This window comes from Macaca nemestrina, chromosome 4, assembly GCF_043159975.1.
Source record: "Macaca nemestrina isolate mMacNem1 chromosome 4, mMacNem.hap1, whole genome shotgun sequence".
NCBI lineage: Eukaryota > Metazoa > Chordata > Mammalia > Primates > Cercopithecidae > Macaca > Macaca nemestrina.
In genome coordinates this window covers 41,608,636-41,634,644 of record NC_092128.1, presented here as the reverse complement: position 1 = coordinate 41,634,644, position 26,009 = coordinate 41,608,636, and the positions used below count along the sequence as shown (strand labels likewise).

At 38.4% G+C, this 26,009-nt stretch overlaps 1 protein-coding gene across 6 annotated transcripts in view; it reads right to left on the bottom strand.

The window, feature by feature from the left end:
- Window positions 1–15,112: 15,112 nt before the first annotated feature.
- LOC105475487 (cortactin binding protein 2) overlaps window positions 15,113–26,009 on the bottom strand; it is a 161,011-nt gene continuing 150,114 nt past the window's right edge. For all 6 annotated transcript variants that reach the window (XM_011730758.3, XM_011730773.3, XM_071094575.1 and 3 more), the window contains 4 exons: window positions 24,667–24,724; window positions 23,080–23,212; window positions 21,624–21,725; window positions 15,113–15,407 (listed from right to left, as the gene is read on the bottom strand). In XM_011730758.3, coding sequence (XP_011729060.2) covers window positions 15,162–15,407; window positions 21,624–21,725; window positions 23,080–23,212; window positions 24,667–24,724 — 539 coding nt within the window. In that variant the 3' untranslated portion in view covers window positions 15,113–15,161. The remainder of the gene's footprint in view (window positions 15,408–21,623; window positions 21,726–23,079; window positions 23,213–24,666; window positions 24,725–26,009) is intronic.

Sequence of the window (26,009 nt, the reverse complement as noted above, 5' to 3'; positions counted from 1 at the left end):
TTGGTCTATTAGGGTGCCTTTTTTTCAGAGGAAAAGACATCATCTTTTAGGAAACCTTGTCAAGGTCAACAAAACATGAACTTATTTTAATAATCCTTTTGTATTAACAGTATTTACTTTTAGGATTATGAAGATGTGTTTATCCTTCCAGGCAGCAGGCTGGGTTGTTGCCACTTGAAAAAATAATGTGGTCTACTGGAGTTGGAGAATAGGCAGGAAACTTGATGTCATAAAGCAAAGGAGGTAAATGGACAGTACCTTAGTGTGGTTAAGGAAAGGGCTCTGAGGGAGGTTTAGTCTCTCTCAGATGTGGTAGAAACTTCCATGTGAGAACATTTTCCAACTCAATCCAACTCAGATGAGAACACTTTTTCTATTCTCCATAAGTCTAACTGTAAGCTTTTTTTTTTTTTTTGTACTTTATTTTCTTTGAGAGGTGGGGAGGTGAGCTGCCCTTTCTTTGACTTAAGGTTCTTACTTTTTTAGCTTACAATTCTCAGAGACTCTGGCTGTCTGTATACAGAGGACATTCAGAGCTCCATTTCAACAAGCAATTGCATCTTTGATCCAATAATCCTCTAGCACCAGGATTTGGAAATCCTTTCCAAAACATTTTCCAAATAGTTCTTACAACCATCCCTTTTCATTAGGCAACTTCCAGGTGAATAAACATGGCTAAACACTGTCCACACTGCCTTGGCAAGGGAACATCTAAGGCTTGGGTAATTGATTTCCCCATGGTTGTAAGAAGTTCACATGACATTATTCAATCATCTCTTCAGTTTGCTTGTGATTGCTAAATCACTTGTGACATTGGCATGACCTCCTACATTTAGACTTCCTTATTCTTACCTATAAAACAAGATAAAAGGATTACTTGATTGATGTCTCCAAATGGCCAGTCTGTGGACCACTGAAGCACACTGGCTGCCTCATGTCCAAGTTCAACTGTGAACTGTGTTATCTATAACACAAGCCTTAATAACTCAATCGTCTTACTCTCTGACTCTTAGAGACACTTGTAATTAATTTAGGTAAACGGCCAGTGCTCAGGCCTAAAGTTAGGATCTGCCAAAGGAATTTACCATGAAGCCACACTTGTAATGACCCTCCTGAAACTCCAAATATTCTCCTCAGAGGTTGCAGGATAATGAAGTAGTCATAGCCATGTGCTACGGACCTAGACCAGCTCTACCTTCATACTTCTGCTACTTGACCCTGATGGATCTCATCCAGAATCAAAGTCTATCTTATGCTCCAAGTAGAAAAATATGAATGAGTCCGATTGTGCTTTCTGATCCAGATGACCATGACTCAAACTACATGGCCAACTGGCCACTCCATCTACAGTTAGAAGTACCACTTTAGCAATAATTGAAATAAACTCAACAAATCTGCTAGAGTCAAGACTGAATTATGTATTGTTTTATAATATCGTTGCCATATGAAGAGGAAAACAATTGTATGTGGCCTATGAAAAAGGCATTACCATCCCCGGATTGCAATTTTCTGTTAGTTTTTTTTTTTTTTTTTTTGACGGAGTCTTGCTCTGTAGCCAGGCTGGAGTGCAGTGGCATGATCATGGTTCATTGCAACCTCTGCCTCCCAAGATTAAGCAATTTTCCTACCTCAGTCTCCCGAGCGGCTGGGACTATAGGCGTGCACCATCATACCTAGCTAATTTTTGTATTTTTAGTAGAGACGGGGTTTCACCGTGTTGGCCAGGATGGTCTCGATCTCTTGACCTCATGATCTGCCCGCTTCGGTCTACCAAAGTGCTGGGATTACAGGCGTAAGTCACTGTGCCTGGCCTGTTATGCCTGTTACGTGTTTTTTTTTTTTTAATGACAGCTTTATTGAGATATAATTCACATACACATAGGATATCATACAATTTGCCCATTTAAAGTATACAATTCAGTGGCTTTCAGTATATTCAGTTGTGCAACTATCACCACTATCAATTTTAGAATCACCTCAAGAAGAAAACTCATTCCCTTTAACTATCAGCCCCCATCCTTTCTATCTCCCCCAGTCCTAAGCAACACATAATCTACTTTCTATCTCTGTGTATTTGTAAAATTTTAAAAAAGATTGACTGTTCAATTTGAAGAATTTTTAAAAGTTAATATGTTCACAATAATATAGTTTATATGTGTTATATTGTTGCGGAAAGTCAGGGACCCCGAATGGAGGGACTGGCTGAAGCCATGGCAGAAGAACATAAATTGTGAAGATTTTATGGACATTTATTAGTTCCCCAAATTAATACTTTTGTAATTTCTTACGCCTGTCTTTACTGCAATCTCTGAACATAAATTGTGAAGATTTCATGGACACTTATCACTTCCCCAATCAATACCCTTGTGATTTCCTATGCCTGTCTTTACTTTAATCTCTTAATCCCGTCATCTTCGTAAACAGAGGAGGATGTATGTCATCTCAGGACCCTGTGATGATTGTGTTAACTGCACAAATTGTAGAGCATGTGTGCTTGAACAATATGAAAACTGGGTACCTTGAAAAAAGAACAGGATAACAGCAACGTTCAGGGAACAAGGAAGATAACTTTAAACTCTGACTGCTGGTGAGCCGGGTAGAACAGAGCCATATTTCTCTTCTTTCAAAAGTAAATAGGAGAAATACCGTGGAATTCTTTTTCTCAACAAGGAACATCCCTGAGAAAGAGAATGTGCCCCGAGGGTAGGCCTCTAAATGACCCCTTTGGGGGCGGCTGTCTTTTATGGTCGAAGCTGAAGGGGTGAAATAAGCCCCGGTCTCCTGTAGCACTCTTAGGCTTATTAGGATAAGGAAATTCCCGCCTAATAAATTTTGGTCCGACAAGTTGTCTGCTCTCAAACCCTGTCTCCTGATAAGATGTTATCAATGACAATGTGTGCCCAAAACTTCATTAGCAATTTTAATTTGACCCCATCCTGTGGTCCTGTGATCTCGCCCTGCCTCCATTTGCTTTGTGATATTTTATTACCTTGTGGAGCATGTGATCTCTGTGACCCACACCCTATTCGTACACTCCCTCCCCTTTTGAAACTTGCTAATAAAAACTTGCTGGTTTTACTGCTCAGGGAGCATCACAGAACCTGCTGACATGTGATGTCTGCCCCGGACACCCAGCTTTAAAATTTCTCTCTTTTGTACTCTTTCCCTTTATTTTTCAGATCAGCTGATGCTTAGGGAAATAGAAAAGAACCCATGTTGAATATCAGGGGTGGGATTTCCACAGTTATTATATATCATTTTCTTAACATGTGTTCTCTAGCTTGGATTCCCCCTTTTCTAGATCATTGATGTGGAGAAATAGACACTGGGTCCTGTTTTCTGCCTTCCATTTGACCTAGTGCCCACAACTAAACACACAATTTTCTTCAAAAATTAAGGCACGACAAATGAGTATTTCTTAATCCTTTTTTTTAAACTGACCCTTCTGATATACTTTTTTTTAAAAAAAGGGGAAAAAGGCTATCTTCTCAAGTTAGGAACTACAGAATTGACCTGGAAAAAGAGTGAGCCCAAAAGAAAAGATTCTTAAGGTGTATATCATTAGTGCGATAACTAGCAGGCAATGTAAGCAGCTTGATTAGCTCACTGCGTGATTGACAGGAGATGGAGAAGATGTTGGGGGTGTTGGTGGTGGTGGTAGAATTTGGGGAAGAGTTATTTATATTTGGGTGCAGCATATGAGTTTTCTCAGAGATTCTTGCTTTGAGTATTAAAAGTGTTTAATTTTTATAAAAATTTTCAACAAAAAGGCAAATACCTAAGTACCCTGCAGAAGTTTGAGACTTAGATACCAATTCAAAAATCAAGAATTATGACTGTTCTAGAAGTCTTATGGAACTTGTATATTTCATCTGTGTGATTTTTGGCAATCTGCATCTTGACTTTGGCACAGATAAGTTACTCACCTGAGGTTTTAAAGCAATAACTCTTTAATTTAGGGTAGGCTCTGTTTACGACTTGGTCATGAGTGGTAGATACCCTGGGAAGGTGGACACTTTTCTCAGTCAAAGGGAGGTATCATTCACATGGAATTCTATATAAATGTATACAAATAGTGTCCCCTAAAGCATATGTCTGTTGATGACTCTTTAAAGAGACTGTGCTGGTTAGATTCTACAATATACAGGTTGATTATATCCAATGGGAAATGTGGCTCTACAATATACGGGTTGACTATATCCAATGGGAAAAGAAGGCAGACATTCAAATGACTAATCTCAAGTCTGCCCCCAAGGTACTGTATGATTCTATGATTCTGGGCTTCATTTTTGAAAAGTCTAAAGAGATGACGAAGTAGATCTGTCAAGAAAGGCATGACAAGAAACAAAATGATTCATCTTGGCTGTGTAAATGCTGTAATGAATGGGGAAGTTGGTAGGTGTGATCTTAACAGGGTGTAGGCTTGTGCTGAAATAATAAATAAATAAATAAATAAATAAATAAATAAATAAATACAAACCACAAGACTGACGTGACTGCCCAGTTGTGAACATTGTATGAAGGATTAGTTGGCAGAGTAATGCTTTTCAAGTATGTTGGATAAATATTAGGTTTAAAGGCCAATATGCTTATAAGTATTTACAGGATTAAGTGAGGTATAAAATAATATTTAGTGTCTCAAAGGATGGGAAGGAAGATAGTGTTGTGGTCATTCCACAGAGGAAGTTGGAACTGCACACCCAAAATTCCGTTCAGATATCAATGCTAATGATGACACAAATACACACATACATATACACATATACCTCAAGATGGTATAAAAAGTTTATTACTCATATAATGAGGTCTTCTGAGAAAAGCAGGCCAGGCTCCCAAGCAAGTCTAAAAATGGATTGAGAGAACAGGGAGGGAGAATTGACTTGGGGTTTTATGTGGTGGAGTAGTATGGCTGGAGAGAGAGTTCTCTTGTGTAAGCTGGGGTTTATTTGGTTTGAATTTCTCAATAATGCCAAAGTTGGGGCATCCAAGCATCTCATCAGCTTCTCTAGATGTGGCTTGAGTTGCCTGGAGGCAAATTCAACTGTTAGTGTTTTGTGTCCTAAGACGTTTTGTCTAATCTGAGGTAAAAGTTTTTCCTATTTTTTAGAAGATGTATGATTTTGGCTCTTATACTTAGCCCTATCATCCATTTTGAGTTTATTTTTATATATGTTATAAATGAAGGATTAGTTTTCTTTTATTGGTATTTATTGATAATACAACTGTTTCAGCACCACTTGTTGTAAAGATTGTTTTTCTCCGTGGAACAACTTTGGCACTTTATAAAAAAAAAATTAAGCATGTGTGAGTGGGTATATTTTTGAACTCTATTCTGTTCCAGGATCTGTATATTTGTCCTTATGCCAGTACCACCTTATCTTAATTACTGTAGTTTTATAGTAAGTATTTTCTGTTAATACCAATTCTACAACTTTATTCTTTTCAAAATTGTTTTGGCTATTTTATATCTTTCATATCTTCATATAAATTATAGGTTCAGCTTATTTTTATAAAAAATCAGAAGTTTTTTGCAACTTCTGCAAAGGTTTCTAATGGAGATTGCTTTGAATCTATGAATTATTTGGGGGAGAGTTTACATCTTAAAAATATTGATCCTTATCCATTGACATGGTACATCTCCATGTTTTTTAGTTTACAGTATATATATCTTATATATTTTATTAAAGTACCCATAGATATTTCTTAATTTTGATGCTATTATAAATATCTTTAAATTTCAATTTGCTAGTATGTGGAATTACAATTTATTTTTATATATTGATTTTGTATCTTATGACCTTGCTAACTTATTTATTAGTTTTAGTTGCTTAATTTTAGATTCCTTAATTTTTGTAACATCAATCACATCTGCAAAAAACGTTTTACTACTTTTTCACCATGCAAACTTTAATTTTATCTTGTCTATTTGTACTAGCTAGAATCTCAAGTACAGTGATGACTAGAAGAGGCAAAAGTGGTCATCTTTATCTTATTTCTGATCTTAGGGGCAAACATAATGTTAGCTGTGTTTATTTTGTTTGTTTTTTACAGATGTACTTTTCAAGTTAAATGCCTTCTCTTCCTAGTCAGCTGAGAGTTATTTTTTAATCACAAATGAGTGTTAAATTTTGTCCTATGTTTTTCTGTCTGTATTGAAATGATCATGTGTTTTCTTCTCCTGTGTTTCACCTTTGTTTTAGAAAGATATTTTCACTAGATACTAAGTTTTTAGGTTGACAATGTTTTTCTTCCAGCACTTAAGAAATACTTGATTTTCTTCCAGCACTTCAGAAATATTTGATTTTCTTTTGCAGAATACAGTTTATGATAAATCTCAAGTAGTTCTTTCCTGTAACATGCCTTTTTCTCTGGCTACATTTAAGATTTTCTCTTTATCACTTAGTACTTCCTAATTAAAAATCCCAGGATGGTCAGCTAGCATTCTAAAGAGGAATGCAGAGGCAGCTACCACAAGCACTTCTCTAACTTTATTATTGATTGATATTAAAGCCTTTGCTAATTAGTGTAATGTCAGAAACTAGTGACTTGACGATCAGCTTGCTGGAAGTTAGAAATATGATCTTGTTGGTTAAATAAGTATTCAAGTTCTGTAGTCTGGCTAAAATATTTTGAAGATATTCTTGGGAGAGACTAGGGTGTAAGCATCAAAGAAACCCAAGCACCTTCTGCAAGGGAGAAGGGGTTGGGTGGGTGTGAAATGATGGAGGTGGGAAAGGAAGACCAAAAAAGGGGTTGGGTAATGCCAAAACGCAAATACTGGGGATTACTAAAAGACGTGGTTCAAGAGAGAAGCTACTCCATGGGTGCTAGCCAGTGTCCAGAGAGAGAGGCCACTGCAACTGGCCCTATCTGGATGTTCAGGGCCCTTGAGGATACATTGTTTGCTGGCTGATTGCCCACACTTTCCACGGGGCCAGTTCTATTTCTTTAGTTTTTGCCCTCTGATTATCCACTTCATGCAATGTGACTGCAAGAGTTCTAAAAGCCTACATGATAGACATGTAGATACCTGTGATGGTGGTGGAGATGGTGAGAGTGAAAAACTCACAAATTTAATTGAGAGGAGCTTGAACTGAAATGGGGGTCTTGGTTAGGCTAGGACACCACCATTATATCATGAGGATCATCGTGATCATCATATTTTTATAGTTCTTGTCAAACATATATTCTTATGGTTCTTGTATATGATAGTACTAGGTATTAGAAGCCAAAATAAATAAGGTATGAATGGACTTTGCCTTCAAGCAGCTGACAGAATTTGGTTGGTAGTAAATATTTGGAACACTCTTTTCCCCCTTAAAGTTCCTGGACTCAGCTAGGACTAGCCAAATGAAATATCTCTTTACCAAAATGCTAATCTTCAGCCTGTGTTGTTTTTTGCCCTCGTGTCTGCTTTTCTGGCTTTTGGCCCATCTTTTCCTTGGCTTTGTTGCTCCCCACTTCCTGTTCCAGCAGGTCCTTGGTCACTACCCCCGCTCATAACAACATGCACCTGGGGGCATCGCCTGATGTTAAAGGTTCCTCAGTCGTATCTGATTCCTTCCCTCTAACTAAATGCAGGATTCTGATTCCATTCCCTCAGCATTTGGGCAGGAAAAAAAAATCTGAACTATTTGAGATGTGCCTGATGAATTACAGAAGCAGAGTTCTGGAGTTAGAAGGTACCTTAGTCCCAAGTTAAAAACCCAGGCCCAGGAAAGTGTCACATGGTCAATGACACAGATCACTCACGGGCAGAACAGAGAGGAGTTTCATTACTTCAGTTCTCTGTTTACCATATCACAAAATACTGTAATATATCACATTCTCATAAGGCAGTTCAGAAATAAGGAAGAGAGGAATAGCATAGCGGGAACACCACGCCTTGCCTCTCAAATTACACCACACGGAGGCTGTATATTACACTAGTTCCAATGTCATTGCTCACAAAGCCAGTCTTGAAAATGCCCAGGTAAAGTAAATTGTCAGGAAGTTCTGAATAATAAACTCATTTGATAAAACCAACTCACACTGCTTCTACTTTAAAAAATATTTTGGACATAAATACCCCCTGAAGGACTTGTTAGGAAGAAAATAGAACATTGTTTAGGTCCCTTAGCACAGAGGCCTGAAAGTCAAATAAACTTGGTCAGGCTGTTTTCTCTTCCTAAAGAGAATAAAAGGCCCCAGATCAATGGGTAGTCACCGTAGAAAGAATTTGGCTCTAAGTCAGAGTGACTTGAATATCTGTGTGCTATTTTTATTTCAGAAAACCAAGAAGACACACCAAAAAATCCCGATTAAAAGGGAAATGTGTTTAAAGAGCTTGTTGACCTCTTAAAAACAAAACTTCCTGCATAGATTTTGGTTAGGATGGCTTTAAATCTGTAGATTTGGAGGTTTTTAAAAAATACGGTGCATTATTATTATTATTATTTAAGACAGAGTCTTGCTCTGTCACCCAGGCTGGAGTGCAGTAGCACAGTCTCAGTTCCCTGCAGCCTCCGCCTCCTGGGTTCAAGCAATTCTCCTGCCTCAGTCTCCCAAGTAGCTGGGATTACAGGTGCCTGCCACCCGCCTAGCTAACTTTTGTATTTTTCGTACAGACAGGGTTTCACCTATCGACCAGGCTGGTCTAGAACTCCTGACCTCAGGTAATCTGCCCCACTCAGCCTTCCAAAATGCTGGGATTACAGGAATGAGCCACAGTGCATGGCCAACATATTATTATTAACTGTAGTCACCATGATGTGCAATGGATCTCTTGAACTTATTTCTCCCTTCTGATTTTTTTTTTTTTTTTTTTGAGACAGGATCTGGCTTTGTTGCCAAGGCTAGAGTACAGTGGCATGATCTTGGCTCATAGCAACCTCCACCTCCTGGACTCAAGCTATCCTCCCAACTCAGCCTCCCAAGTAGCTAGGACTACGGGTGCACACCACCACACCTGGCTACTTTTTTTCTGTATTTTTTGTAGAGATGCGTTTTGCCATGTTGCCCAGACTGGCCTCAAACTCCTGAGCTCAGGAGATTCACCTGCCTCAGCCTCCCAAAGTGCTAAGATTACAGGTATGAGCCACCATGCCTAGCCTCTAACTGAAATTTTGTACCCTTTGAGAAATACCTTCCCAATCTCCTCTCCATTCTACTCTCTACTTTTATGAGTTCACACTTTTTATAGATTCCACCACGTAAGTGAGATCATGTGGTATTTGTCTTTCTGTGCCTGGCTTATTTTGCTTATCATAATGTCCTCCAGGTTCATCCATGTTGCTGCAAATGACAGGATTTCCTTAAGACTGAATAGAATTCCATTTTGTATATATGCCATATTTCTTTATCCACTCATCTGTTGATGGACACTTAGGATGATTCCATATATTAGACATTGTAAATAGTGCTACAGTAAACATGGGAGTACAGGTATCTCTTTGACGTGCTGACACTATTTCCTTTGGAAATAGCCCCACCAGTAGTATGATTGCTGGATCATATGATCTATTCTTTTTTTTCTTTCTGTGGTTTTTTTTTTTTTTTTTTTTTTTTTTTTTTTTTTTTTTTGAGATGGAGTCTTGCTCTGTCACCAGGCTGGAGTACAGTGGTGCAATCTTGGCTCACTGCAACCTCTGCCTCCCAGGTTCAAGTGATTCTCCTGCCTCAGCCTCCTGAGTAGCTGGGATTACAGGTGCATGCCATCACACCCGGCTAATTTTTGTATTTTTAGTAGAGACAGGATTTCACCATGTTGGCCAGGATGGTCTCGATCTCTTGACCTCGTGATCCACCTGCCTCAACCTCCCACAGTGCTGGGATTACAGGCGTGAACCAGCATGCCCAGCCTATTTTTAATTTTTAAAGGAAACTTTATACTGTTTTTCATAATGGCTGTACTAATTTACATACCTACCAACAGTGTACAAGGAGTAACTCTACACCTTCTCCAACACTTGCTACCTTTCATCTTTTTCGATAATGGTTATTCTTACAGGTGTGAGGTGACATCTCCTTGTGGTTTTAATTTGCATTCCCCTGATGATTCATATGTTGAGCATTTTTTCATATCCCTGTTGGCTTCTCTTGAGAAATATCTATTCAGGTCTTTTGCCCATTTAATTGGGTTGTTTTCTTTCCGTTGAGTTGAATTTTTATATATTTTGGATATTAATCCTTATCAACTATGTGGTTTGCAAGAATGTTCTTCCATTCTGTAAGTTGCTTCTTCACTCTGTTGATTGTTTCCTTTGCTGTGTGATGCTTTTTAGTTTAATGTAATTTAATCCCACTTGTCTATTTTTCCATAAGAAGGGTTGCCAATGCTGCTTAACCTGGCTGCTATGTACCCTGATCCCTGAAGACCCTTTCTTGAACCATTCTGCTCTAAAGTAATCCTCCTTCCATGATCTTTACCAAGTGCTTTGTATTATTAATACATCACTCTACTGATTTCCTTTATAGAACATACACAATGAGAAATTATCTTGCTTTGTTTCTTTATTTACTGTCTGAGCCCTATTAAGATGGAAAGTGCCTGGCATGTCTTAATGCTTTATTCCTAGTCCCTAGCACAATATTACTTTAATAAATAAGTAAGGTTTGAAGCCACTCTGAGCAGATGTGAACATTTGAATTATCTTAGGAGAAATATATTCTTGATTTGCTTAAATTTACAACTGAAATGACTTTTGTGATATACACAGCTGATGCCCTTACTATAAGGTATCAGGATATGTTGGAAAAACTGGCAGGATTTAAAATGTTTCCATTGTGTTTTTCTTTCTAGGAGGCAGAAAAACCCTCTGAATTTTTACCATGATGACATTAAAGCCAGAGATGTTAAGTGTCACTGTAGTTAACTCCATGGCCAGAACCTGAGCTGGCAGCTCCTGATATGAGTGCTTCACTATGAAAGACAGACTAGATGTGGCATGTAACTGCACATTCCTTCTCAGTGTGTGTCCCAGTCTTCTCTTTCAAATTCACACTCAATGGCCATCTTGATACACAGCTAAACATATTTATTCATGGTCAAAACCAGGCTAATAGAGGATATCTATTCACTCATTTCCTCCTTTGACACCTGTAGAATGTTATCTGAATAAAATGATTTTGCAAAGGGATGGGACAGAATTTAGAAAGCATCACATTACTTCAGAGAGTGACTTTCCTGTAATGGGTCTTAGTTGTTAAGAACAGATGCCTAAATAAGGTGATGCCTGGGCCTAGTCAACTGAATTTAATGTTCACTAAGGATTAACTGCTCATAAAAAACATTGTATTTGTGAAAAATTGACCTTGCCTATCAAAATTGGCTACTTCTAATAACTAGCTTTTATAAAGTCTACTTGTTTTCTCTTTTACATAAATAACTACAAAATGTATTAGCCTACTTTGGAGAAACTCTTAAAATAGAATGAAATTGAAAATTGCTAAAGTGTTATAGTTACTAATTTTCAGTTAGATATTTCTATGAATTAAATTATACACTCATGGTTTAAAATCCAATTTTCATAATATAGTTGCCAGCATTTGTGAATTATTACAATTTGAAAAGATTTTGGAATGCTGCAACTTTTTAAAAATGTTCTGCTCTGATCTTTATTTCCTTTCTTCTAACTCTGGGCTTAGTTTGTCCTTGTTTTTCTTTCTTTTTTTTAAAAATTATTATTATACTTTATGTTCTGAGATACATGTGCAGAATGTGCAGCTTTGTTATATAGGTATACACATGCCATGGTGGTTTGCTGCACTTATAAACCTGTCATCTACATTAGGTATTTCTCCTAATGCTCTCCCTACCCTAGCCCCACACCCCTCCCCCCCGGCAGGCCCCGGTGTGTGATGTTCCCATCCCTGTGTCCATGTGTTCTTGTGGTTCAACTCCCACTTATGAGTGAGAACATGCGGTGTTTGGTTCCTGTGTTAGTTTGCTGAGAATGATGGTTTCCAGCTTTATCCATGTCCCTGCAAAGGACATGAACTCATCCTTTTTTATGGCCGCAGAGTATTCCATGGTGTATATGTGCCACATTTTCTTTATCCAGTTTATCACTGATGGGCATTGGGGGTGGTTTCAAGCCTTTGCTATTGTGAACAGTGCCACAATAAACATACTTGTGCATGTGTCTTTATAGTAGAATGATTTATAATCCTGTGGGTATATGTGCAGTAATGGGATTGCTTTTCTAATGTCTTGAGGTGTGACATTTAGGTTATTTTGGATCTTTGTTCTTTTTTGATGTATATTACTGTACACTTCCCTCATAAAACTGGCTCGCTGCACCCCATAAGGTTTGGTATGGTGTTTCCATTTTTGTCTCAAGATATTTTTAATTTGCCTTTTAATTTATTCACTGATCCATTGGTAGTTAAGCATGTTAATTTTCATATATTTTTGAATTTTCTGAAATTTCTTATTGATTTCTAATTTCATACCATAGGTCAGAAAAGATATTTGATATGATTTCAATCTTCTTAAAGTTTTGTTTTGTGGCTTAATAATGACCTATCCTGGAGAATGTTGTGTGTGTGCTTGAGAAGAATATATTCTGCTGTTGGAGGAAATGTTCTGTATATATCTAAGCCCATTTGGTCTGAAGTGAAGTTTAGGTCCAATATTTCTATACTGATTGTCTGGATGATCTGTCCACTGTTGAAAGCGGGATGTTGAAGTCTCCTACTGTTATTGTATTGCTTTTACTTCAGATCCTTAAAATTTGCTTCATATGGAATACCATAAAATGTTCTGAGATATTGATTACTTATTTTATGAATCTGTGAGGCAACTAAGGCGGCTTTTCTGCGTTCTCTCTCTTAACACTCATGGACAACCTGTAGTTTTTTTTTTATTATTATTATGTTTTCTCTGTAGTTAAAAAAAAAAAAAGACTGGCCAGGCACGGTGGCTCATGCTTGTAATCCCAGCACTTTGGGAGGCCAAAGCAGGTGGATCACTTGAGGTCAGGAGTCCGAGACCAGCCTGACCAACATGATGAAACCCCATCTCTACTAAAAATAAAAAATTAACGGCATGGTGGTGCATGCCTGTAATATCAGCTACTTGGAGGTTGAGGCTGGAGAATTGCTTGAACCTGGGAGGTGGAGGTTGCAGTGAGCCGAGATTGCACCACTGCACTCTACCCTGGGTGACAGAGACTCCATCTCAAAAAAAAAAAAAAAAAAAAAGTTGTCTCATGCCACACAGCTAACAAACAGCAGTGCTTAATTCATCCCCAAGACTGTTTACCACCAAAGACTGTATGACCCCTCAGTGCAGCCCCCACTTAACTAATGCAGTAAAGAACTGCCACCACTAGGTGCCATTATAGGGTATTGACTTTCAAAGATTTTTGACCGTGACCCACAGTTATACTTTGTGTTACATACATACACATACATTCTTACATCCACATGATAGAAACAAAATTCTCACAAACAGTTCTTGTATTGACTGTGAGACAATGGAAGATGACTGACATTTTCTATTTTTTAATGCTAGTTGTAACTCACTAAATTGCTATAATGACCCATTGGTAGGTCTTTACCTGTATTTTGAAAGCCCTGTTCTAAGTGTCCTCTTTAGACATCTTGCAGTCTGCCATCAATTACAAAAAGTGCGTTTGTTGAATGTTACTGACAGTCACATGGATCAATTACTACAGGTCATCTTAATAATGTATTCCAAATTTGGTTTTGTTTTCTCACCTCTAGTTCTTGAGTACACTAATGGGATCTTTATCTTCAGAAAAGCTAACATAAAACACAATGCCTTATCACTAACAAATCAAATTAGATATAATTTAAGCAGGTGTATGTGAGCAGGGAAAAAAAACACATTAGAACCACCTGAATGTAGATATGATCTATGATTTTGAGAGCATTCAGTTTTGTTCTCAAGATCAGTGACATAATCTTTACATTGTTATTTTTAAGGTATGTGCCGTTTTGTAATAGCAATACAATGCAGGTATGTATACTTCATTGTAAATAACCATTCTGGCCAAAAAAAGGCTTTCAATGACTTTGGACAAGTAAATGATTCCTGGTACAATCATACTTCTTTGGTATTTATGAAAAAGAAGATGTTTTAACCCCTGAGCACCCAATTCCTGGTGCTCCATTTAAGTATTTAAGATATTTCTAATAGGGTTGAATCTTGTGAATAGCTAGTGAAATACTAACATGGAAGGCAAGTTTTATGAGCATTACTAAATTGAACACAAATTATCTGTTGCATAAACTACAAAGAGCTATAGATAAAAAGTACAGCAAAATGATTTCACTAAATCAATATTTTATTCAGTGTCAAAGCATCTTAACTGAGTTGTATAAGTAATTTTGTCTGTAATTTTAGAAGTAACACTTGTAGAAAATATCAATTTTATTATCAGTTGTGCTACTAGAAATAATATTGAAGGAGTTAATTCTGAATTAATTTATTCATTTATGCAGTTATTTATATCCACTTAGGTACAAAACTTTTGTAAGAAAGATAACACTTTTATTGCATTATAATTTCATATTTTACAGGAGTCATAATGCAAACTCATAAGCATAAATATATACATGATGCTACCAAATGGCAATGTAACTACTAAGAGATTTAAAACATAAAACTAGAATTTAACAAGCAAAATACTTAATATGGCTTTTAATGGAAAATAACTGTTTAGAAATGATTTGTTATTGCCCCATTCTAGTCATTCCCCATCAAGTGAACATAAAATTATGATCTCCATTTAAAATGGTACATGTTATCTAAGCCAAAGTTATACATTTTGTAGCATGTATGTAGTATGATTTGTGGACTTCCTTAAATATACATACATATATACATATATACAGATACAGTACACAGTTCTGTTTTAATACCCCTGAACATCTTGATTAAAACTATTACAATTTTTTCTATTATAAAACTACTTGAAAAGTTGGCATAACTTCTTGGTATCGAAGTTCAATCCTACAGAATTAAAAAAAAAAAAAAAAGCAACAAAATGTTGGTTATAAATACATTCTTTACAAAAAAAATTGAATAGTGGTCCCGCACTCATAACTTATATTACAGTGAAAACATTTTATCCATTTAAAGGTATTTATATCTTGTTGTCCTTGGTTTCTGTGTGAAACAGAGGAAGTTAATAGTGAGAATATTGTAGGCAGGCCTATTTGTTAGGTTTGTCTAGGTGTTCATTTTTGTGTAAGTTCCAATTCTCTTCTTTTGAGTTGTTGTTGATTTCTATTTGCCTTGTATTACTGCTGCTGCTGCTTCTTTTGGTGTTCTGGGAACACAGGGTGACTTTACTTCTAGGAACAGGAAGAAAAGATTTAACTCTTGAAACACCCAACTCAGTCTTTGATTTACTGTTGCTGCATTCAGTAGTTTGATGGCTGCTGAGAGGACTGACCTCCTGTAAGAGACGAGAAACCACACAAGTTTATCACATTTGCCATTGTCACCAACTTCTCCTGTTATGAGCCCTACCCCTGCCTCCTCTTTGAGCAAATGCGCAGGAGTTTCTAAAACTATAGGTTCTCATGAAAAATCAAAAGAAAATGGAGAGGAGAAGCTGAGTAATTAATTTCCTATAGATTTACTGCATGATTTTCATTAGTCCCCGTCTGGTGTTACAAAATTTCTAAATATAGGAGTCAGTGAATCAAGTGCTAAGGCATCGCTCTCCTTACCAGCAGAAACTTCACAAAATTACAGGCATGAGGAAATCACCAAATTGGAGTAGTCCAATTTGTAGGTAGCTCTGCAGACTGTCACCTTGGGTAAGTTACCTAACTTTTCTGCCTTCTACTTTCATGTCCTAAAAGTGACCTATTACTCAATAATCAAATAATCTGGGGGCATAGAGCAGAAAACATAAGAGAAACATCCCTTCCCTAGCAGAGCCTACATTCATCTATGATTAGGTTGCTCAAGATCTTCCATACTTGGAAGCTGCATGTATCTCCTTTCTCTAGTGTTTCAGAACTCCTGTGATTACCTGGTCAATGTCTCTTTTTGCCCATGAAGAATCTGAAAGCTGGATAGGTAAGATGATTTGCCCACAGTGAACGGAGTGGTGAAGCTGGGACAAGACCTCAGGTCTCCCAACTTCCACTCAAGGTGTTTTCCCCTATATTGCATCAAATTCTGCAAACTAACAAACATGATATGACTCCTACTAAGTGAGCTACTCTGAAAGCCTCTGAAGGAGCTGACCTTAATAACTTCCCCTCTTCACAGGTAATAATGCAGCCAACAGCAATATAACCATTAAAAGATTTAAAACAAAACTAAAATTTAACAGGAAAAATCTGACTTCACCTGGCAGTTGCATTCTCCTGGGTATCATCTTACATGATATTGGAATCACCTGGGGGAGCTTTAACAGTCATTGGCTGGGCCCTATTACCAGAGATTCATATTTAATAGTTCTGGGGTGTGGCATGGACATAGGATTTTAAAAAATCTTCTCTAATATGTGGCCAAAATTAAGAACCCCTAGCTTAACTCCTCAATATCCTTTTCCTCCACTGACCAATTAAATCAGGGGTCCCCAACCCACAGGCTGTGGACCAGTCCATGGCCTGTTAAGAACTGGGCAGCACAGCAGGAGGTGAGCGGGGGCAAGCCAGCATTACCACCTGAGCTCTGCCTCCTGCCAGATCAGCAGCATTGGATTCTCATAGGAGTGCACACCCTCTTGTGAATTGTGCAAGTGAGGGATCTAGGTTGCCCAGTCCTTGCGAGAATCTAATGCCTGATGATGTGAGGTGGAACAGTTTCATCCGGAAATCATACCTTTTACCCAGGTCCGTGGAAAAATTGTCTTCCAAGAAACCAGTCCCTGGGGCCAAAATGGCTGGGGACTGCTGTCCTAAATGGTAGTATTTTTCTTAGCCCTCTATAAGTCACACATTGGTGATCTTTCCCTTCAGAGTATTTCAATCTCTAATTAAATACTTCCCAAAATTCTTTCTTTAGCCCTCATTTATCTCCTGCATTTCCACCCCACTAATTCACCTATATGTCTAGTCACACTTGAAATTCTTTCTAAAACTGTATTTATTGCATTTCCTCAATACTACTCATTTCTAAAGCCTTTTCGCTTGGCGGCTCATTACTGGTTAAGACTGCTCTCCCAGTGAATTTAACAGGAAACCCTCAGTTATCTTTAGCAGCTGCCTCTCTCTCTCATCAACCTAATCCAATGTCACCCACAAAATGGGCAGAGAATTATGGCTGTATCGGTGCAAATATGAAGGTAAAGTCCTCACTAACTGCACAGAACAAGTCCCAAACTTTTAACCATGTCACTAAAGTTCTTTTATAAAGTTTGGCTCCAATCCCCTTTAAATCCCATTTTTCCTCTATTTCCCTATTAAAGTCCTAATTCTTTAAGGCCCAACACAACATGTCCATTAAACCACCCCTAAATCACTGAAGTGAAATCTCTTGGTGTCAGATTTCTAGACTCAGCTAATCATAAATGGAACAGCAATGTAACTCTAATATACACTTGGCTAGAGGTTTGGGAAAATATAAACACACTAAAACATCAAATGTGTAATGGAGAATAAAGAGGGGACAAATCCGGGGTCCAGATCACCTGCCTTTGCAGGGAAAGGAAAGAGAAGTCTAGACTGCAAGAAGCTAGCTTAGAAAGGCAAGAGCTTCCTGACATAACAAAAAAGAGATGGGATCGGTTTTAACTACGTCCAAGGAAGGCTGGAAAAAAGCTGAGCTACATCTGGTGAGGGGACACATCCTAGTCCATCCTTGTCACCTCCATGTGTAGTTGATGGTATGTGAAGGGTGAACCTGCTTAGTATGTTCTGCTTTTGTTTTGTAAGGATGCTTATGCTGTCAAGTTACCAGAAAGAAAATGAGAAGCTATATTGCTTGTCATGAGTTGGATGGTGATGGAGCCACAACTGTAAAAACAGTGCAGGTACCATGATCCAATCTCATTTCTCCTAACAAGAAATTACTGTTAAGTTTGCAAAATGGAACTTAGTCATGGGCCAATTACAACTTGTAATTTGGTCTAACACACCAGCAAATTCAACACATACATAGTATTCAGAAAACATGAACTATGGCATTATAATAAGGATAACAGCTAGTTGCTATACAGAATCCGGTGGTGAGGGGAGTTGTTTAATTTTGCCATTATCATCAAATCCACAGAGTTAATGCCATGGCCCAGAGGAAGGAAAGGAGACATACACTGTGTGCTAGTCTGTTTCTGTACCTGCAGCATGATGGTGAGGGGAGTGTACCTTCATGGTCTGAGGCAGGAAATGTCCACATGAAATGAAGTACCACAGTGTGGTTTGGTCAGTCCCTGGAAGTGTGAGGCTAGGATGGAAGGAGGTAGGATGAGAACATGGAGAATCACGAGGGCTTAGTGTGAGCCATAGCAATTCAAGGCCAGGAGTGCAAGAATAGAGCAAGTGGCCGATGCACAGCGTCCTGACTGAAAAGTACTCCTGACACCCTAGAAGTCAAGCCTAGGGAGGCAGCGGAGTTTAGGAACAGGAGAGTTATGAGTGTTTAATGCTTCCTGGGCCAAAACCCCCAAAGTATCTGTATTAAATGTATAACGTTGACTATCCATGTTGCTGTGCATGTTAAACTCAAAGAGAAACTAATTCATATAGAAAGGCACTGACCTAAAGTAAGTTTTATTTAGCCTTAAAGAATTGGTAAATCAGAGCAATTCATTCAGTGAAACTCATTCAACACACAGCATCTACTAGAAGCTAAGAAGATGCTATAATTCCTCTAGGTGGGAAAGTAGGGGGCAGGAGGAAAAGAAAAACATGTAGGGAAGGTGGCACTGGGGGTGAGTCTTTAAAGAGGCACAGGACTGTGACAGGTGAAGAGAGAGGGTTATGTGGGGAGGAGTACAGAGGGGAGTAGTAAATTACATGTAAAAAAGGAACGTGTAGAAAACAAGATACATGAAGGCATCATGTATCAATCCCTCTAAAGATACATTTGGAAAAAAAGAAATGGGTGGAAAATGAAGATGACTGATCAGGGCTATGTTTTAGAGTAGTGGGTCTCAACCCTGGCTGCATGTAAGAATCACCAAGGAGCTTTAAAAAACCCACTGTCCAGGCTTCCCCTCAGACCAGAGGTTGGGAGGGGGGAAAAAAAACCTCAAGTGGATTTCATGCAACCAAAGATGTGAACTTGTCCTTTCGGAGGATTAGTTTGGATTTACATAAAAGGAAAACATTTATTAGCATTTGTTCTTCCTGTTGATTTAAATATGCATATTTGTTTTTAATTTAGAAGGCCAGCTAAATTAGTAAACCCAATTACGCTCCCTTACTGTTAGAGTAGTGAGGAGTTATATTGTGGCAAATAATAAAGATAAGTTACTCATTTTTGTTTTCCAACAGATAATGATGGTTGCATGGCCCCTCTCCAATGGAGGCATTGCCAGCCTTCTGGCCATGAAGGAGAAAATGATTTCAACTAACCCAGGGAGCTCTTACCTCTAAATGGAGATACTTCCTGATAACAGAAGAAACTGGGCATCTAACCCAGAAATACCAGCTCAGTAGGAGAAAAGGCATGAGCCAGCCAAGGTTTCAGAAGGCTGCCAACAGTAAGTACCACTTTGCCCTCTGCTGGCAGTTTCTGAGAAAAACATCTTCTAGCTCTTAGGGGTGTCTTCAGTGGGCAAAGGGAGAGAAGACTAGGAGGCAGTGGTCCTGCTCCCCACATCAAATTGCACATTTAAACAATAACATAGGTTTTTTTTGGGGGGGGGTATAAGAGCCCATATAGTGTAAAAGGACTCGTTTTAAAAAAGATCTTTTAAAGCTGCCTAGAACTTTGACTTTCAGTACTACTTTATTTGTGGACAGTACCTTACTGTAGCAATTCAATACGGTCACGTGACAGAGAAGTAGTGGTATGACCATGTTTTTCCATTAGACATTTGTCTACCAGCCAACAATATTTTTACACAAGAAAGTGATCTGGGCTTATGGGGAAGGTGGCTCACTGTTCTCTTGCTAAGATCCTTCCACTGACCATGTTCCACAAGGAATCCTAAATTCTTGGGTCCTAGAGACCGGCCTCCAGTCAAGCACAGCTCAGGGCAAGCCATAAATACAGGGGGAAGGAGTTGAGGCTTTAAAGATGGCAAAGGAATGGGCCCTGGACAAAGTGTTTTCCAACCAAAATGCTCAGTGCTGACTCCAGGTCACCTCCTTAGGCCATCCTCCAAATTTTGCTGGGCTTCTAAATTGTTCCCAATTGAACAAAAAAAGGCAGACATTATGCTAGCGTGGGCGTGAAAGCCATGCTTTTCTTCACAGGACATCATGTTTAATATTTTGTATTAGGGCCCCAGCCGTGCAAATTCCCACTCCCATACCTGCTCCCCCAATGCATGCAGCTCACACAGTTCCACATGGAATAGCCAGGACCAAAACCTAATGAAGCAGTGAGGGAGCAGGGCTGTGGGGCCCAGTGCTGCTAGGTGATCAGATAAGGCTTAATAACTTAATAGTCTTACCATGCTTACTTTATAATCCTGCTCTCTGCGCCCCACCCTCCCACCCACACACAGGTCTTTGTAAGCCACCTTGGGAGTAGATGAGAACAGGATGTGAATGGCAATCAATCAACATGGTTTGGTGAACAAACCATCTATTACAAAGTGCTTCTGTGAAGTCTGCATCCTCACAACATTACTAATGAGTGAGACGTTTCCTATTGTTTCTGCTCACCCGGGAATACCATGCTGTGCCAGCTCTTGCCATTTATTAACCAACTGATAATGGTGCAGTGTTGTAGTCATGGAATGTATTTCAAAAGGTTAAGGAAGTCTACTGGAATCCTGGTTCTTCTGGTTGCCATTCAGATTTGTTTTTAAAGTATCATTGCAATGTAATGCATGTTATAGAAATTTTTTTGCAATGTATAAGACCTTTATGTTATCACTCAGTGCTTTGCTTTGTTATAATTAACTCTAATTTTCTAAAATACAGGAAATCTTAAGAACCACCAAGATGACAATTTTGTTACCATAGTACCCCCCTCACCCACAATTTTGTTTTCTGCGATTTCAGTTACCTGTGGTCTGGAAATACACAATTCATAAATTTGCAGGCCATTCTAAGTAGCATGATGAAATCTTGCACCATCCTACTGTGTTCTGCCCAGGATGTGAATCAACTTACCCATTCTGTCTACATTACCCACCCACTGGCCGCTTAGTAGCCCTCTAGGTTGTCGGACTGAAGGAATATAGTGTATATAAACTTTGGTTGGGGTTCAGGCATCACCTGATGAGGCAGAACTACTGTATTTCTAGTTTTGTCATGTACAAATGAAAAAAAAATGGAGATATAAACAGACACCCAAAATTTTGGAATCAAAGAGAAGGGAAAAAAGTAATGCTTTTCTATGTCATTTTTTCCCCAAGATACTCTATAAACACTCTTTCTAATCTTGATAAACTGATGAACAATTTTACCTTTATCCTACTTCTCAGTTCTTAGCTTTGGTTTTAAAAAAAAACTCTGATTCACACTGAAAGATGATTTGTGAAGTCAATTCCATAGCAATCATCCTTTGCTCACTTTGGGGGGAAAGGGACACTTACCTTTTGTGACACTGGCATTCTCAGATTATTAATAGTTGCTGAAAGTACAGGGTTGTTTCCAGAACTATCAAACATCCTTAAATCATCCCTGGAATCAGCAATCTGGAAAATACAGAATTTACCCAGTCATGTCTCCACAGTCACACTGTGCATACTCAAGGCACAGCTAAATGGTGGAGAAACCACAGCAGAAGTGTTACTCTTCTCCTCCTCCCTGCCCCTCAAAACCTGAACTGTTCACATGAAAGACTTGAAGTCTTCATGTAAAACTGACAGCAAATGCATGAGAAACATCCTCTAAGGAAAAAGAATCCATTTAAAAAGTCAAGTCATTTTGCAAGTAAAGAAAGGATATAAAATTTGCAAGATTTTAATCATTACCTTTTCCAGTGGATATATATTTTGTTTCCAACACAGTTAAATAAGATAGTGAATTCTACTTTGTTGTGGATATCATGACGATTCAAATAGGGGAAGCTGAAAAAGTTACAGCCACTCAAAAGGCATCCATCAAGGCAGCTCTGTGAAACCTGCTGCACATACCAGAGTGCCAAAACAGGTTGAACTTGATGCTGTCCATGTTTTCTTTGAGATTTCAGGTCACTGAGATGTCAGGTCACTGGTTTCCATATTTGGCCTCAAATTTCACAGCTTAAAGATTATGATGATATGCATTATACAAGCTAATTCTTTTTCTCATTTGCAAAGAAAGTTGTTGCTTGGTCTATAACATAAGTCTGCTGTGATGCTTGTTATAATTTTCTTACTGATAGATGACTGATACGCCAAAGTTAGGAATGTAGAAAGGAAAAAGATCTGAGGAAACTCAAATTTAGGCTTATATAAAAAGCTGCCCAGGCTGGGTGCAGAGGCTCATGCCCATAATCCTAGTACTTTGGGAGGCTGAGGCGGGCAGATCACCTGAGGTGAGGAGTTCAAGACCAGCCTGGTCAACATGGTGAAACCCCGTCTCTACTAAAAAATCCAAAAATTAGCCAGGAGTTGTGGTGGGTGACTGTAATCCCAGCTACTCGGGAGGCTGAGGCAGGGAGAACTGCTTGAACCTAGGAGGCGGAGCTTGCAGTGAGCCAAGATCCCACCACTGCTCTCCAGCCTGGGCGACAAGAGCAAAACTCCGTCTCTCCCCGCCCCCACCCCCCCAAAAAAAAAAGCTGCCCAAATGAATTGATGTGACTCGTACTAATGCAATTAACACACAATTTTAACTTCAGGTCTTGGAGGAGTTTGGAAAAGCAGGCTTCACAAAGTAGAGCTCCTTTATTGTATAAATGATATTTCGGAAGAAACGGCCTTTCTAAGCAAGGTGAGGGATGGTTTGATTTGGAGCATTAACCATGCTATTCAATAAGGAATTTCTTTTAGGGAATTGTGGTCCCCCCAAAGTCTCCCAGCTATTGAGTAGAGCCATTCAATGCCCCCCAGTTGTACTGCTCACCTTGCTGATATCAGACTCAGACTTGCTGGAGCACATGCTCTGAAGTTCCTTGACAAGATCTGCTTCGTCATCCGAACCCAGAGAGAGTCTCTGATCCAAATTCAACGTCAGTGACAGATCATTCTCTAAAGACCTAACGCAAGGTTCAGAAAAACGTTTTTCAAAGTGAGAACAATTCCCAATTTGGAAATCTAGACACTGTACCTTTTTTGGGATTTGGTGTGGGGTAGGGAAAATGTTTTTAATATCCTTTAAAGTATTTAATAAATGTCATTTAATGCAACAACCCACTCCCATATCCTGAGAGACTGGAATACTAAGGTAAGAAATTTCTACAGGATTTTGATAACTCCTACTCAAATTCTTGAGAGGATAAAATTTTGTTTCACAAAGAACTTCACTTTGATGTACAATATTCAGGCTCCCTCCTATTGCCATTTCTTCTGTCTCCCAGGCCAGATAGGATGCTAAACACTGGCATAGGGGACAGTGTGATAAAATGGGACACAAACACGAATTTCAAACTTGGCTCTATTGCTAGCTAGCAATATGATCATGCACCAGGTTTTCTCAGCACCTCAGTTCCTGAGTTCCCTTTTCTATAAATAACCCTTATGTGTACATCCTAAGGTTGCTGGAAAAATGATACAGGCTGTTGCATGTCATGGATCTAGCTGTGGTCCTGCCAGAAAAGAGCATGCCATGCAGTTTCCTTCATCTCCCTTCTCTCCACCCTCCCCTCTTCTCTAATGCGGCAAACCAGCGGACATGATCCTAAATGTTACCTGCCAAGGGACAGGGCACACAAACTGCCTAAACATTTCTATTCTATAATTGTACAAATCATCCTTTATACCTTGATATGTGCAAGCTGAAATAGTCAATTTCTTAGGAACAACATAAGAAATTATCACTGTAAATATATAGCACTTAAAAATCACGCCTGTAATCCCAGCACTTTGGGAGATCTAGGCGGATGGATCACAAGGTCAGGAGTTCGAGAGCAGGCAGGACAAGATGGTGAAATTGCGTCTCTACTAAAAATACAAAAATTAGCCAGGCACGGCGGCAGGCCCCTGTTAATCTCAGCCACACAGAAGGAGAAACACTTGAACCTGGAGGTGGAGGTTGCTGTAAACCGAGATCACGCCACTGCACTCTATCTAGCCTGGGCAAGAGAGCAAGATTCTGTCTCCAAAAAAAAAAAAAAAAAAAAAAAAAGTCATGCTGTTTCTGTAAATCTGTGGAAAAGTCATCTAATGACTGTCTAAAAGTTCACAAATGTATAAACACAATTTGATCAAATGAAACCTATAATATTTCTAACCTTATTCAACAAACTACAAGCAAAATAGTCTTTATATTGCATTATATTAATCTTAAGGAACAGTTTAGATGTCATCCAAAGACACCATTCATTAGATTTCAGTTTAATATCAGCATTTGAATGACATACATTATTTTAAAAGCACATTAACAGCATAATATTCATACAAATAATTGAGAACATGGAACATTTAAAATAGTAATTGAAGTTACTTGATTTATCTTTGTTTGCTGTGAGTTAAATTTGAAAGGGGAACTTACTTTTGTTTCGACAGATTCCTGTTATAATTCAGCTGTGATATAGTCTTATTTTTTATACCTGTTAAAAAAGAGAACCATTTTCAATAGATCATTGTCCCTATGCCTCTTGAACTCCGTATTTAAAAGAAACAGACTGTGGACTTTGCAGCACTTTCACACTGTTCTTGGATTAGTATCTACCATTTGAGATTTTCCCCAGGACAGAGGCTTTGGGCATAGCCTCCTGCACAGGCATTGTGGGAAAGTCAAGGAATAGCCAACTCCCTCGAGTACATTTTGGTGGAACTTGGTACTACTAACACTACCTGAAGCTCAAGTCAAGAATCCTGAATTTCGCTTTTATAGATGGCCCTTCTCTCTAGTCAAGTCCCTAGTTCCTCAGGCCCTTGTTCTCGAAGGACCAAAGAAGATTTAATACCTGCCTTTGGATGATGGTAATCACCCTTTCTCTACCTTTGTGTGCATTCTAACACTACTATGTAATCAAGAATAGTTTTTGATATGTGGCATTAGCCATGCACTTGTAGAAATTTAACTTTTAACAACTTTTGCATTATAGAGAAAATATGAACAGGGTACAAAAAGTCATGGAATTTAAAAAATGCTGAAAATCATATCAATGTTTTTTAAACTGCAGATTATGACATAGTTTAAAAAAAAAGAAAATAGCCTGTATTGATTATCAGTTATACAAACATACAAATGCAGAGGTTTGTGTGTACAGGTCATGGTATAAAATGTATTTCTCACTATGGGTTATGGTTAAAGTTTGAGAAACACTCTTATAAACCATTTTAGACTCAATATTATGAATGCATTAAAACAGTTGCTTTTGAGTGAATTCTAAAAATATAATATTGCCAACACAAATTTTCTCTAAAGAATGTTTTTGAAAAGTAAATATATCCTCATTAAAAGAAGATCAAAGAAAATCACTGTCAAGTTTCTTTACTCATACTTTTGTCATTATCATCCAAAGCACTGACTAGTGGCTTCTACTAATCACTACATAGCGCACAGCCTTGGGCTCTGCCTTAAAGGCCTGGGATCTGACAACAGGCCTTTCTGTTTTAGATCAGAAAAGAAATGGTCTGTCTATCAAATTTTATGAGCTTCCATAGTGATCTGCATGCAAAGGGATTCCTGTGTTGGGTTTTTTTTTTTTTTTTTTAAACAAAAACCAAGGTCACTGGAACCATGGTAATAATCATATATACAATGGAATTATTAGAAAAATTTACCATTATAAAAATAACGAGAGGCATGTCAGTCATGGTTTCTAACCCAACTGCTGACTCATGAATTATATACTTTGTAAAATTAACTTTTAGAAACTTCCTTGA